The sequence below is a fragment of the Rhineura floridana genome, chromosome 2 (genome assembly GCF_030035675.1).
Source record: "Rhineura floridana isolate rRhiFlo1 chromosome 2, rRhiFlo1.hap2, whole genome shotgun sequence".
Taxonomy (NCBI): Eukaryota; Metazoa; Chordata; class Lepidosauria; order Squamata; family Rhineuridae; genus Rhineura; species Rhineura floridana.
In genome coordinates, this window is record NC_084481.1 from 134,520,047 (window position 1) to 134,532,715 (window position 12,669).

The 12,669-nt window shown below is 39.4% G+C and overlaps 1 protein-coding gene across 1 annotated transcript in view; it reads right to left on the reverse strand.

Annotated features, from left to right (window-relative positions):
* The window catches only part of ANO3 (anoctamin 3), a 138,030-nt gene that overhangs the window by 25,293 nt on the left and 100,068 nt on the right, over positions 1–12,669 (reverse strand). The window contains exons 11-13 of the mRNA XM_061610608.1: positions 7,879–7,961; positions 4,102–4,242; positions 3,612–3,776 (exon numbers count right to left, since the gene is read on the reverse strand). Coding sequence (XP_061466592.1) covers positions 3,612–3,776; positions 4,102–4,242; positions 7,879–7,961 — 389 coding nt within the window. The remainder of the gene's footprint in view (positions 1–3,611; positions 3,777–4,101; positions 4,243–7,878; positions 7,962–12,669) is intronic.

Consider the following 12,669-nt stretch of genomic DNA (forward strand, 5'->3'; position numbering starts at 1 on the left):
AATGTCTTTCTGGGTGATGACATATACAGCCTAGAGCAGGGCAGGTAGCATTATATGGCAATAACAACACATTTTTTCATAACGTATGATAATAAACATTAATGGCAATAGTCATCACACCTACACAGTGTTACAAATGCCGCATCTTAGAGGAAATTATGAAGATAATTACTTAGAGGAAATTATGAAGTAAAAGGGGGGGATTCTGAAAAAAATATCCTTGCTGATTACAGCCACGGCCCACCATAAGAAATCAGTGTGGGTCCAAAAAGATAGTGGACTGTTGAATTCAGTCAAAATCTAGTAAGAAGTCCAATTTTAGCGTATATTCTCCCCCATCCCTAACTGAAACAACTATCCTTGAAAATTTCTTCTCTAAATTTTTCAGTGCAGTTCTCCAATAAAAAAACATGTACAAACATGCATATATTAGAGGAAAGTGTGCATAAATGTGCATATATCAATAAAAATAACATAAAATGCATTAGGAAAAAGTGTGTATCAGGCAAAATTACAAACAAAAACGCGTTTATGAAAAGAAATTCTCACTAAAATGCTGATGAATTTTCATGAAGATTTTTTAAGATATCAGAGGCTACTACAGAAATGTGGAAAACTGAATTTAAGATTGGAAACATGAGAAAAAGAGAAAAATTGAAACTGATTCGCTTATCCCTAGTGCACATGCATATATACACATGCACACAAACACACAAATCTTCTGGGACTAGAGTTATAATATATCTGCACTTTGAGTGCTATTTATGGAGGTGCTTAAAATATAATAAACAAGTCTAGTTACATACTATGTACATTAAGCTGCAATCCTATATCTACTTAATCTTGTAGTAAACCTCAGTGAACTGACATTTGAGTAGACATGTATCAGATTGCACTGTCAAATATCTTTTCCATTAAATAAATATAAGTGTATGTGTGGTGTGTTTGTAGGAGGTTGCCCTCAATTTCCAGTTATTTACGAGAGATAGCTGCCTTGCCTATTTTTTAATTACCTACTCTGGCATTCTTTCATCTGAAGCTTGCTAAATAAAATGATGTCATTCTTTTTTTCTTTTTCGCTTTGAAAGAAGCAACTTGGTGCACAGGTCCCAACCAAGCTAATTATTTGCAAATATTTTCTATTAAACCAATGTAACAAATTAATAGTGGCTAACTTGTACCCCATTGCTTTCATGGGACAGAGCCATGGCTAACTTTAGTTAGATAAAGGTTACCATGTTTACAATCATCCTCAAAACTCAGTGTGTCCTAGCCTGATACTTTGTAAAATAAAATCATCAATGTTATTAGGGTGTTGAATGGTTAATTTAAGATACTAAGTGTCACACACATATCATAAAGAGGTCAAAAAGTTAAAAGACTAGAATTTCTAGCTGTATGTGAGTCAGACCAGGAAAGTATATAGTAATGAAATAAATATGATCCACACCCATTCTTCTAACACAAACCTCTGCCTTAGGGCATGGGCAGATTTAAATTCAATATTCATTTCTTGGAGTGCCTCCATATTTGCAAGAGCTTTGCTTTCTTTGCTAACTTGTCTATACTTGCTTTGAGTCAGATATGGAACTTCAAATAACAATAATAGGGAAATGTTTCAAAGGCCCATTTCTCAGTGCAGTAAGTACACATACTATAGGTATAAAGCTACAAGTTGCTATGATACGCAACTCCTTAGTTCCTCAATAATGATATCATTCTAGTAAGCAAAATTTAACAGAAGAGCTTTTTAAAGAAAACACTTCAGAGGATACAGAATCAGCTACTACTGAAGATATTGTCTCGGAGCTATACTAGAAAGCCTAGAATCAAATCAGATTGCATCAGTGATTATATGCCCAAACCAAATCTCTCTCTTCTACTCACCCATGTAAATGTAGGCATGCAGGAAGACTAGGGGCTCCTCCAGAAAACATGTTTATTTAGCATTCATCCTAATTTGCTTGCACAACACTTACACGGAGGTTAGACGATGTCCAATCTTTACTGAGCAATCGTCCTGATTTTTCGGGTGATTTTTTGGTGTTATGTGACAATTACCATTCATCCTGATGTGTTTGTGCAGTGTTAATATGTCTTCCCATTAATACACACATTTTTCAGTGCATTTTCTCATCATTTTCCTAACCACAGAAAGTCAAACAAACATAGATTTGTTGTGCTAGGGTGACACCACAGCACTTTAATCAAAACTTTAATTGCACAAACCTAAATTTCTGGTATGCACCTGAATCTCTCCTACAAAATACTGACAGTCTGAAGGTGACCTGCCTTACCCATTGTAGGATGTGACATTACTGGGGGGGAAAGGGGAAATGTCTACAAATTCATTAGTGTGACATCATAATGAGAAGGAAGTGACTGGCTTCTCTTCTTTTGTAGCTCAGTGGTTGAACACATGCTTTATTACACATGCCTTCCCTAATCACATGCCTTCCCTAGTCTGGTACACTCCAGATATTTGGGCCTACAAGTCCCATCAGCTTCAGCCAGCATGGGGTGGGGAAGTTTGCATTACAGTCAGTCCTAGGCTAAATCCAATTAAAAGAATCTAAGGTAGCAGGACAGGAAAATGCTTCTGCCTGAAACCCTGAAGAGCTTCTGAATTATGACAGTACATGGCTTGAAGTGGCAGTGGTCTGATTGAAGGTGCTTCCAGGCTGTCATACTTTTGCACAGATCTTTTACACATTTGGGTAGATGCTGGTATATTTCCTCTGAGCTATAAGATTGCAACTTCATAACCTACTGCAAAAAAAAAAAATGCAGTGCCAAATAGAAATGGCTAAAAAGTGATCCTGTACAACAAATCCTCTTTAAAAAAAAGGACTTATTGAAGTAAGAAAAGTGATAGAAAACTACAGTGGAAAGAGCAGGATAACAATCATTTGACTGTGACATTATATAATCTCAGCATCAAATTTATTAAAACAAATCGGGATGATTGCTCAATATATACTTTGTCTGGAGGCAACCTGCATAAGAGAAAGCTTCATGTTTATTTAGATTTGTTGTGGTTGTTGATGCTGTTGGCAACTGCTTTAGCATTGCAATCAGATTCCATAACATAATTAGGTTTCAGAGTTGCAGTAGAAACAAAGGAGTCCTAGAAACTGACAAACTGGGCCACTAGAAGCATAACCAATTTTAGGTTGTAAACTAGAAATGCTTTAATTGAAGTTAGTTTTGATTAGAGCAGAATAGTTAATTAATTGAAGCTGCTACCCAGTAGTAGCTAGCAGGGTAGAGCAGCATTACTTACCTGGCTTCCCAGTGCAGAGATTGCTTCGGGTAACTAAGAGGGGTACAGATGAGGCAGTGGAGAGGTTGACTCAGTGTGGGCACACTGACAGGAGTGCTGTTTGGCTCTGTTGCTGAACCCACATTACACCATCCTTCCTGCCACCTTGTTTCTCCCCTTCTCAGTTACTGGCAGTGGCCTACATGTTGGGAAGCCAGGTAAACAATGCTACATCACTCCGCCAGTCACTACTACCCTATGCAAGCAAAAATGGCACACCAATTCTACATTTTAATACTTTTATATATACTCAGACTACCTTTCACCTATGAACAGATTGAGAACTTACAACATTAAGTGACATGATGATCATAAAGTTGATACAAACTCCAGTTCCTGATGTAGCAAACTGCCAATACTTTTTTATGAAATACCACTGGAAAGAGGCAAACTGCTCCATAGCCACCAGGCGATAGACAACAACTGCAAACACTGCAGTGAGGACTAATGAAATCTGCAAACAGATAAAATTAAGCATATTTGTGTCAAAAAATAGGCGACATCTTTTTTAAAAAACAAAAGAATTACAGGGTTGTAAATACTGTAAAATCATCATATTTATTTCAAGACCCAGTTATGTGCTTAGTCTGAAATAAAAACATCCATTCGTATTTTTCATTAGTTGTCCAGACCTAGCCTTAAATCACAAAAACTGAATCTCATTCCCTTCTTTTACTCTACTATATTACTGAATTGTCTGTAATATCTATTAACAATCTATAGTGATATGAAGTGGCCCAAGTCCTTTACAAAATTTCTGATATTTTTAGAGACCTTACCATGAAGAATATTCCTGACACAGAAACCATCAGTCGACTAAGTTTATCAGGAAAGGGTTGAAAAGGTTCAGGTTTTCCTGTTATAGGATTGACTCGCTCCACTTGGGAATATTTTGCTTCAAATTGGGGGCGAAGTTCTTCCTGCAATTACAAACATTTCTTCCAGTTAATGTCTGAGGTAAATGGCATGTATACATCTGGCATAATGATAGACTTTATTTTATTGCCATAGTTCCCTTCTCTTTGGTATGCTTCATATACTTTATAATTCAGTGCATGCATTATTTTCAAATCTGAACACTAGGGTACACTTGGGCATCTCTGAAGAGATATATTTTTTAAAACTGCTATTCAACAATAAATTTAATACCAGTGCCAGCTGAGTGCTTTAGTCCTAATCCTACTTTAAAATTTTCTTTTCACACACGATGTCCCTTTCCGATGTTTATTCAAGTACAAATGACTGGGGGGAGGCCTGTAGCTCAGTGGTAGAGCATCTGCCTTGCATGCAGAAGGTCCCAAGTTCAATCCCCAGCATCTCCAGGTAGGGCTGGGAGTGACTCCCTGTCTGAAACTCTGGAGAAAAGCTGCCAGTCAGTGTGGACAATGCTGAGCTAGATGAACAATTGTGTCTGACTCAGTTCAAGGCAGCTTCCTATGTTTCTAAGGTCATAACCAGTAGCCACATCCCTGACCTCCATACATTCAAAGCTGTTATTTTAATGACTTCTGTGAATGTCACCCAAATGCACACCAGCTGCTGTATGTATGATTTGGCACCCTGAAAAATGAAGTGTCCCAAACTGTATGTAGAGGAGCCTAGGCACATTTAGATGTATGCACATAGGCACTGTTCAAATGATAACTTCAAATGCATTGAGGTGGGGAGCAGTAAATGTGAACCTGATCAACTTCCTCTGAACATTCATTTGTACACAAAGGAATATCACAAAAGGCCTTTGTTTGATTGACAGAATTGTGAGAATCTCACAGACTGAAGTTCCATTCATAGGATGCTTCCATCAGCAGAAAGGGGAAAGTGATTGTCCTTTCTCCTGCAACTCCTTGTCCCCCCAAAAATCTGCTCCAGAGGGTTGCAGGCAGTGTAGGGATTACAGGGGGAATCAGCTGAAATTGTCTCCTTTGTTTACTTTATATGGGCTGGATATTCCACTGGATCTCAGTCATGTCCATGAACCTAAGGAGGCCTTTCATTTGTGGGCACCTAGTAAAGGTCCAAGTCAGTGAAAATGCTGGAGCTCCCATAAAAACAACCACCAACTTCCTCTTAATAGGCACCCCACTCAGAATTATCATATGTTCTGGGAAAATGATGAATGGATTGAGAAATGTAACATCTGGATATGACCACATCTAACACCCTAATACTCCACTAATGACAGGAATAGAATCATAATGTAATTCACTCACACAGCAATGCTATAGCAATGAAAATTGCCATAGCTGCCAGTTAATGTCATATATGGAGAATTTTCCATTGCTGGTAGCATCAGATGAAAACTTTATTTTCAGTGCTAGTTGCTAATGTCTTTATGTATACATGCTCAGATGATTAGCTGCAGGTGAAATCAAAGTGAACTCACTCAAAGTACTAATGCCACATATAAGACTGTCATCGTGGGTGCACATATTACAAATTACTATTGAAAATAGACTCACCTCTTGACTTCCGGGAAGGGTTGCTTTGCCTGTGCTGCCTCTGAGTCTGAGCTCTCGTCTCAGAAGAAGCTTTTTCAGCTTAAAAATCAGTCACAATGCTCTTTTTGACTGGTAAAGATTTTCTCCCGGTCAGGGAGAAACGTAGAGATTAACCACAAAGCCTGTTTTTGTGGGGAGGACTGGATTTCATTTATTTATGAGAGAAGGTTCAAACTGCAATGCCGGATGGACTTTCATCAAGCTCTAGCTGATTACAGCGACACGTTTATCTTTTCTTTAAAGAAAAACGGACTTCAACAGGCAGATAAGCATCCTTCTTTCTATTTTCTTTTTTCACTTGGTTTAAATTGGTGTAGCAAAAAAGAGATTTGTCAATGAATCAGCTGTGAAGAACTTCTAGGTGAGTTATGGCTTTTCTCTTTCACTAACGAAATTAAGGAGGAAAGAAATCAAAAAAGCTTATCTTTGTTTTTATCGCAAAAAGTTGTCCTGGAGGTGCATTCTAAAGATACTAACGGAAGAGGGATTTCTATTTCGAGGAGGGGGAAAAATATTTTTTTTTGATCTATTTCATTTTGACGAATCTGCTTGTTCATGACGCCACTAATTGTTTTGATGTTGGGAACTAAGTTTGTTTTGTATTCCTGAATACATAGAGATAAGGCAGGCTGTACTGTCTACACTGATATAAGAGCCTGGAATATTAACCCAATGTGGCTGAAATAATTTTTGTCTTTGTGGCTTTAAGAATGACAACCAGGAAAGTGATTGAGACCATGGAAGAAATTATGTTTCAGAAAATAATGGGTGAGATTGAGATAACGAAACAAACCCTGAGACAGGGTAGACAGGAGATGAAAATTGAATTTAATAAAATGGCACAGGAGTTTAAAGAAATAGTGGATTATGTGAGAGAGGAGTTTGATGGGATAGGGAAGCTACAAGACCTGGAGAGTGGAACAAATGTGAAATTGGAAAAAGATTTGGAGTTTATGGATGTTAGAAATAAAGTTTACTGTTTGGAATTCAACGTTGCCTCTGAAGAAATTAATGAAGATTTTGGTGGTAAAGTTATCAATGTTTTGGATAATTTTCTGGATTGGAATGATGTGATGGAGTCTGACATAGAAAAATCTATGGAGTTGGTTACAGATATGTGACAGTGGAGAAACTCTTAAGAGATGAGCCAGTGCATTTTGTAAAAAAGAAGAACAGAGATATGACTTTGCAGCAATATTTCAGCAACATATTCAGATTTCTTGACTGGAATGATGTGATGGGGCTTGACATAGAAAAAAATTATGGAATTAACTACAAATATGTGACAGAGCAGAGATGCACCCAGAGCAGAGATGTGACTTTACAACAATATTTCAACAACATATTCAGAATTGATGGCAAGGACATATTTGTGATGGGGGAAATTCCCATCAGACTCTTGTTATATGACTATGGCTATGACAGCAAGATCATCATGGGATACTGATAATGGATGAATGGATACTGAAACCACTGGATTTAACAGGACTATTGAAGATGGAATTAATATTGATAATGGACGATTATTGGACTTAACAGATTTGACAAGATGGATTAATTGATTTGTTTACTTGGACTATGGCTATAACAACAAGATTATTATGGGATACTGACAATGGAAGAATGGCTATTCAAATTACTGGACTTAACAGGATTATTGAAGATGGAAGATGGAATTAACATAGATAATGGAAGAATGGCTATTGAAATTATTGGGCCTAACAGATTTGAATCAGATGGATTAAGCGACATGTTTATTTGGAGAAAAATTGAAAGATATATCTCTCAAGGAATTGAAACCTCTCTTTGACTTTTTGTGGAAAGAATAAAATAATGTTTATGAGATTTGATGATTAATTAAGATAACTACTGGAGGAAAGTGATTTTATAATATAATTTTAGAGATAGGATTGTTATATATTGTAGACCTATAACTGATCTGCGACAAATTGGAAGTCAACATTTTATTTTATTGTTTAATTGTTTTTGTTTTGTTTTGTTTCTTGTCTTTGAAAATTTGAATAAAAATTAATGATAAAAAAAAGAAAATAGACTCACCTCTTCATCTTCCCAGTCTATGAGATCCCAGTCATAGGTTAGTACAGCCCTCCGCCTTTTCCAAAACTCTAAGAACACTGTGGCTGTGAAAACCATTAGTTATATGTTAACATCATAATCAGTTGGTTATCAAACTCACTGAGTTGCTCATTGAATAGCCTTTAACGTGCACTGTGATTAAGCTGGCTAGACCACCGACTACAGTACTGTGATTTGCCCAGTTTCACAGGTCTTCTAGCCTCTCTTGATGCAGGAAGCTATCAAGGAATATGAATTTTCTCTTTACAGCAAATTATCAAGTGCTGCACACACACCCTTTTTTAAAAAGACTTTCTGCAGTCAAGAAATTCAATAAGTTCTGTACAGCTTAATTAATACTGATTTTTGGTTTAGGAATGCAAAAGTCCTGAAGAGCCCTAATGGTTTTGAAAGAATTATCTTGAACAGTAATACCCAACTATACCATAAAGCAGGAGTTGGGAACCTTTTTCAGCCTGAGGGCTGCATTCCCTCCTGAGGGCCAAATGCCAGTGGAGTGTAAGGCGAGAGGCAAAAGTGGACAGAGCAACCATGTTAATTTTACTTTTGTACAGCAGGCCAGTTTCTACACACACCCCTCACTATTCAGACAAGCAAAGGCAAAAATACTTGGGTGTGAAGCAGGGCCAGTGAAGCAGTTGTGACCTGGGGAGAGTTCCCAGGGTCAGATAGGACTGAAGGACTGCATTTAGCCCTGGGGTGTGAAGTTCCCAGCTACGGCCCTTAGTGTTGCCAGGTCCATGGCCTGAGACTGATCCTGTATCTTTAGGAGAAGAGAAAGTCAGCCAAGTGCAGGTGTCCTTGCAACTCTGTAATGGGAAAAACCACAAGGTGGAATTCTCCCTCCTCCCTTCACAACTTTAAAAGATACAGAAGACCTCTTGGAGGCCGGGTCTGGCAACCAAGAGGTCTTCTGTATCTTTAAAAGTTGTGCAGGGGGAAGGGAGAATTCCACCTTGTGGTTTTTCCCATTACAGAGTTGCAAGAACACTTGCACTTGGCTGACTTTCTCTTCTCCTAAAGATACAGGATCAGTCTCAGGCCAAGAACCTGGCAACCCTAACTGACCTAAAGGTAATTTGTAGACCTAGATGGGGGAAAAAACAGAATGGCTTTCATACAAGAAAGCCAGCCATAGTCATTTTTAAAGATGTAAAGTGTTTTGGAACAAAATTAAAAAACAAATAGGTGTAAAGCTGCATCTATAGGCTTTTCTCCCGTTACACCCTTACTATAGTTAATTAGCCCACGGGCGTCACAACTGGGGTGCGGAGGGTGCGGCTTGCACCCGGGTGTCACCATGAGGGGGGTAACACCCAGAGCCACCCCGCCCTGCACTGTTGCCCAGCAAGGCTGCTCCAACTCCTCCTCGGAGGCAGGCGGGCGGGCAAGACTGGGAGTAGCGTCGGCTGGGTGAGGGAGGCGTACCGGCATTCCCTGGCCTTCTCTGGCTGGGTGCCCCTCCGGCGCATGCCCTCCTAGGGACATGGACGGGGTGGCTGGCTTCGAGCGCACGCACACGTGCGTGTGCATGCAAGCCCAGCCACCTCATCCATGCCCCTGGGAGGGTGCGCACCGGAGGTCCACACTCCCCCACACTCCCGCTAGTGATGCCACTGAATTAGCCTCCACCCTAAGGAATCTCTAGACTACAGATCCAGAAGACTTTGCAGGACTTAAATGAGAAAGAGGTCTGGTTTGTATGTTACACTAAGCTAAACCATGGCTTAGCATAAACTAGCAAACATGTGGGTTCCTGAAGATTGCAACCCACTGTACTCCTCCTTTAATCCTACTGCTGCTGTGCTACTAACTATTACTCCATCTATGAAATGTCTGTTTTTAAAAATGGGATGAACAAAATAGATAATATAGAAGTTTTAGCCAATCTGTTGACCGCGGCAAGAATATCTATAGACACTTATTGGGAAGGAAAGTATTGCCCATCAGTGACCTTTTCAAAAAATTGAGATATCATCAGAAGAATCTGACAACAAAAAAGTGTCCAAGGTATATGACTACTCCTGAATCATCCTAAACAGGAACAAACAATCAGAAGAATGGTTACATTTGTACCTATGCTTTATTTTCTAAAAAAGCAGAGAGTTGCTGGGGCTTAAGGCAGGCTGGTAACCACAGCCTGTGGTCTACAAGTCCTACACGATAACTCCATGTATGTGACTGTTACATATCAGCTTTGAGGGGAATGTTTTGTGCACATATGTAAGGGTACTCCCTTAAATTATTTCCCATGTCCCAAAGTTAATACTGTCACTGATAGCAGGTTATGGGGTTAAATTCCAGCAAGCCTCTGGCTCAAATTAACTCTTGTTTTGTACACTTGACATGAAAGTCTCTTTCATAGCTCTGTAAGGCTTTGAATAGATAATACCCTTTAAAAGACAAGGCTTAACTTAATACAGTTCTTCAGCTTCAGAACCTATAGGTCATACAGAAAGTACTGTTTTGAGACAAAATGCCATCCCATTTGAAGTAGGTCAAAGTATGTAGGTGATTACAAAGTAAATGTAACAAAGTCGGTATGCTACAGTTACAAAGTAAATGGTAACAAAGTTCATTCCTCAATGCAATGCCAGTTTTAGACTTGGCCAATAGAACATTTACCATCAGCTACAAATGCTTCCAGATGACTCCTGTTGGGACACACTAGGACATTTTTACAGAGTACTCTAGGAAATGATGGGATTTTCCTGCTAATGCATGGTTCCTTAATGCAAATTGAAAAGCTTCCCTGAAAAACAGTTTGTTCATATGCCTCTGCAACCTGTGATCACATCATCCAGTTTCCCACTGCAATGTGCCATTGGACATACTGTAGGGAACAATGGTAGTTCATGCAGAGCAATGGGAAGGCTTAGTAGGACTTTCTGACACACTGTATGTACTGAGAACCACAGATTCTTGCCAATCTTATCTTTGTATGGTAGGCTACATTCCAGCCATGAGAAAATGGGTTTTTACTCGCCCACCCCCACATAATCTCCCCATTCTTCTTCAAGTAGTCACGAGCCATTACCACAGTTCAAGGACATATTCTAGCCAGACAAAAGCACTTGAGGAGGGCACAGAACAGGGCTGGTGTGGCCTGGGAAAGAGGCATGGACTGGAAAGAGTAGTGGGAGCTGGATAGAGAAGTCTCAAGGGCCACATTTGGTCCTTGGGCCTAAGGTTCCCCACCCCTGCTCTATGTAGATGTTAGTTTAAGGAGTAGGGACACTGAATGTGATTGGGAAGGAAGTGGTGTGTCCAGAACTGTAGGAGCCTTTTGGTCTAGAATGGTCCATTGCAATTGCAACTACAATGGATAGAGAAGCTGTAGCGTACAGTTTCTAACACTTTCTTTATGTTATCATTGGCATTTAGTCAGGGACTGTGCAACATGCTGCTTAAAATGTTATATACTGGGGAAGAACTCCACAGGGACGTATATGCACCACTACATGTACTCCTTCAATGCATACAACACTCACAGCGTATATACTCCAAAGTCATTCTGTCTTTCTGCCTGTCTGCATGGCAATAGTGACAAGGTGGCTATGGGCTATTCTATAAAAGCTATTTCAAACTTGAGGTGTCTTTTTTCATAGCCTTTATCCAAACTGAAAACATCCTGATCTACCACCCATTGACTATAACAGATAGACCTGGAGGATTCTTCTCACTGGAAGCCCTGATCTGTTGGCTGGGAGGGAATCAGAAAGTGAGACTCCATAATATTACCATTTGTATTAAACAACGTACCATTTTGAGAAACGAAGAACCTGATCTTGCAAAACGCTGTGCCCAGGGAAGTCCCTGTACTCATGCAATATCCTGTTGCCCTTAATGGCACTTCAAATTGTCAAGGGAGAATGCCTGCATGGATTTCTTGCCAACAAAAATAATTAATTGTTTGAAGTACACTTAAACCTTTCAAGAATCTCAAGTGGAAGCAAACCAGTGATATTCCTGTCATTGATACAATCACACATTAGCTGCTGTCTCAGAACACTGCCAGTACAGAGAACATTTGAAAAAGCACAGCCCAAAGACTTGAATCTTGATGAAATCAGTATATCACATTGCACAATGTAAATCCACCTCATACGGGAAATAAATATATATTGCTTCTGGGAGCTACTTCTAATCAGACATATTTATAGATTGATCCAAGGTTTATAAATAGATAGGGCTGGATAATGAGAAACACTAGGAGAAGAGGATTGGCAAAAGGTGGCCTTCCTGCTTCCTCTTCTCTTAAGCCTTTCCTACAGGTCAAGGGACCCTTTGAATTGAGGGGACTGTCGCATGTAACCTGTCTGCTTACCAAAGCTGCCTTGCCCAACTTTGGGTGATCTCCTTCCTCCACAGCCCCCCTTGCCACAGTCCATCCCATTCAGGAGGACCCTCTAAGTGTCAGGAGGGACTTGGAGGGTATTGGGGGTCTTGAGAGGGGAGGTCCAAGGGGAAGGAAAAATAAAGGGTGGGAACTTCCTTACTCCATCGCTTCTTGGGATACAAGCCAGATCTTTTATGACATTTTGGATAAATTCAAATAAGGTGATAATATGCTTAAGAGGACAGGGTCCTTGTACTGTTAATTCTTGTCTAGAAGAGGGAATTTTGACAAGGGTGCAGCTTCTCATGCAAAGTTAAGGAAAACAATTATGGATCAAAAATAATAGCTTACTGTTTAATATATTTAAAGGTTCTGTGTATTTATTTCATTCTCAGATTTATATGGTTGGCCAT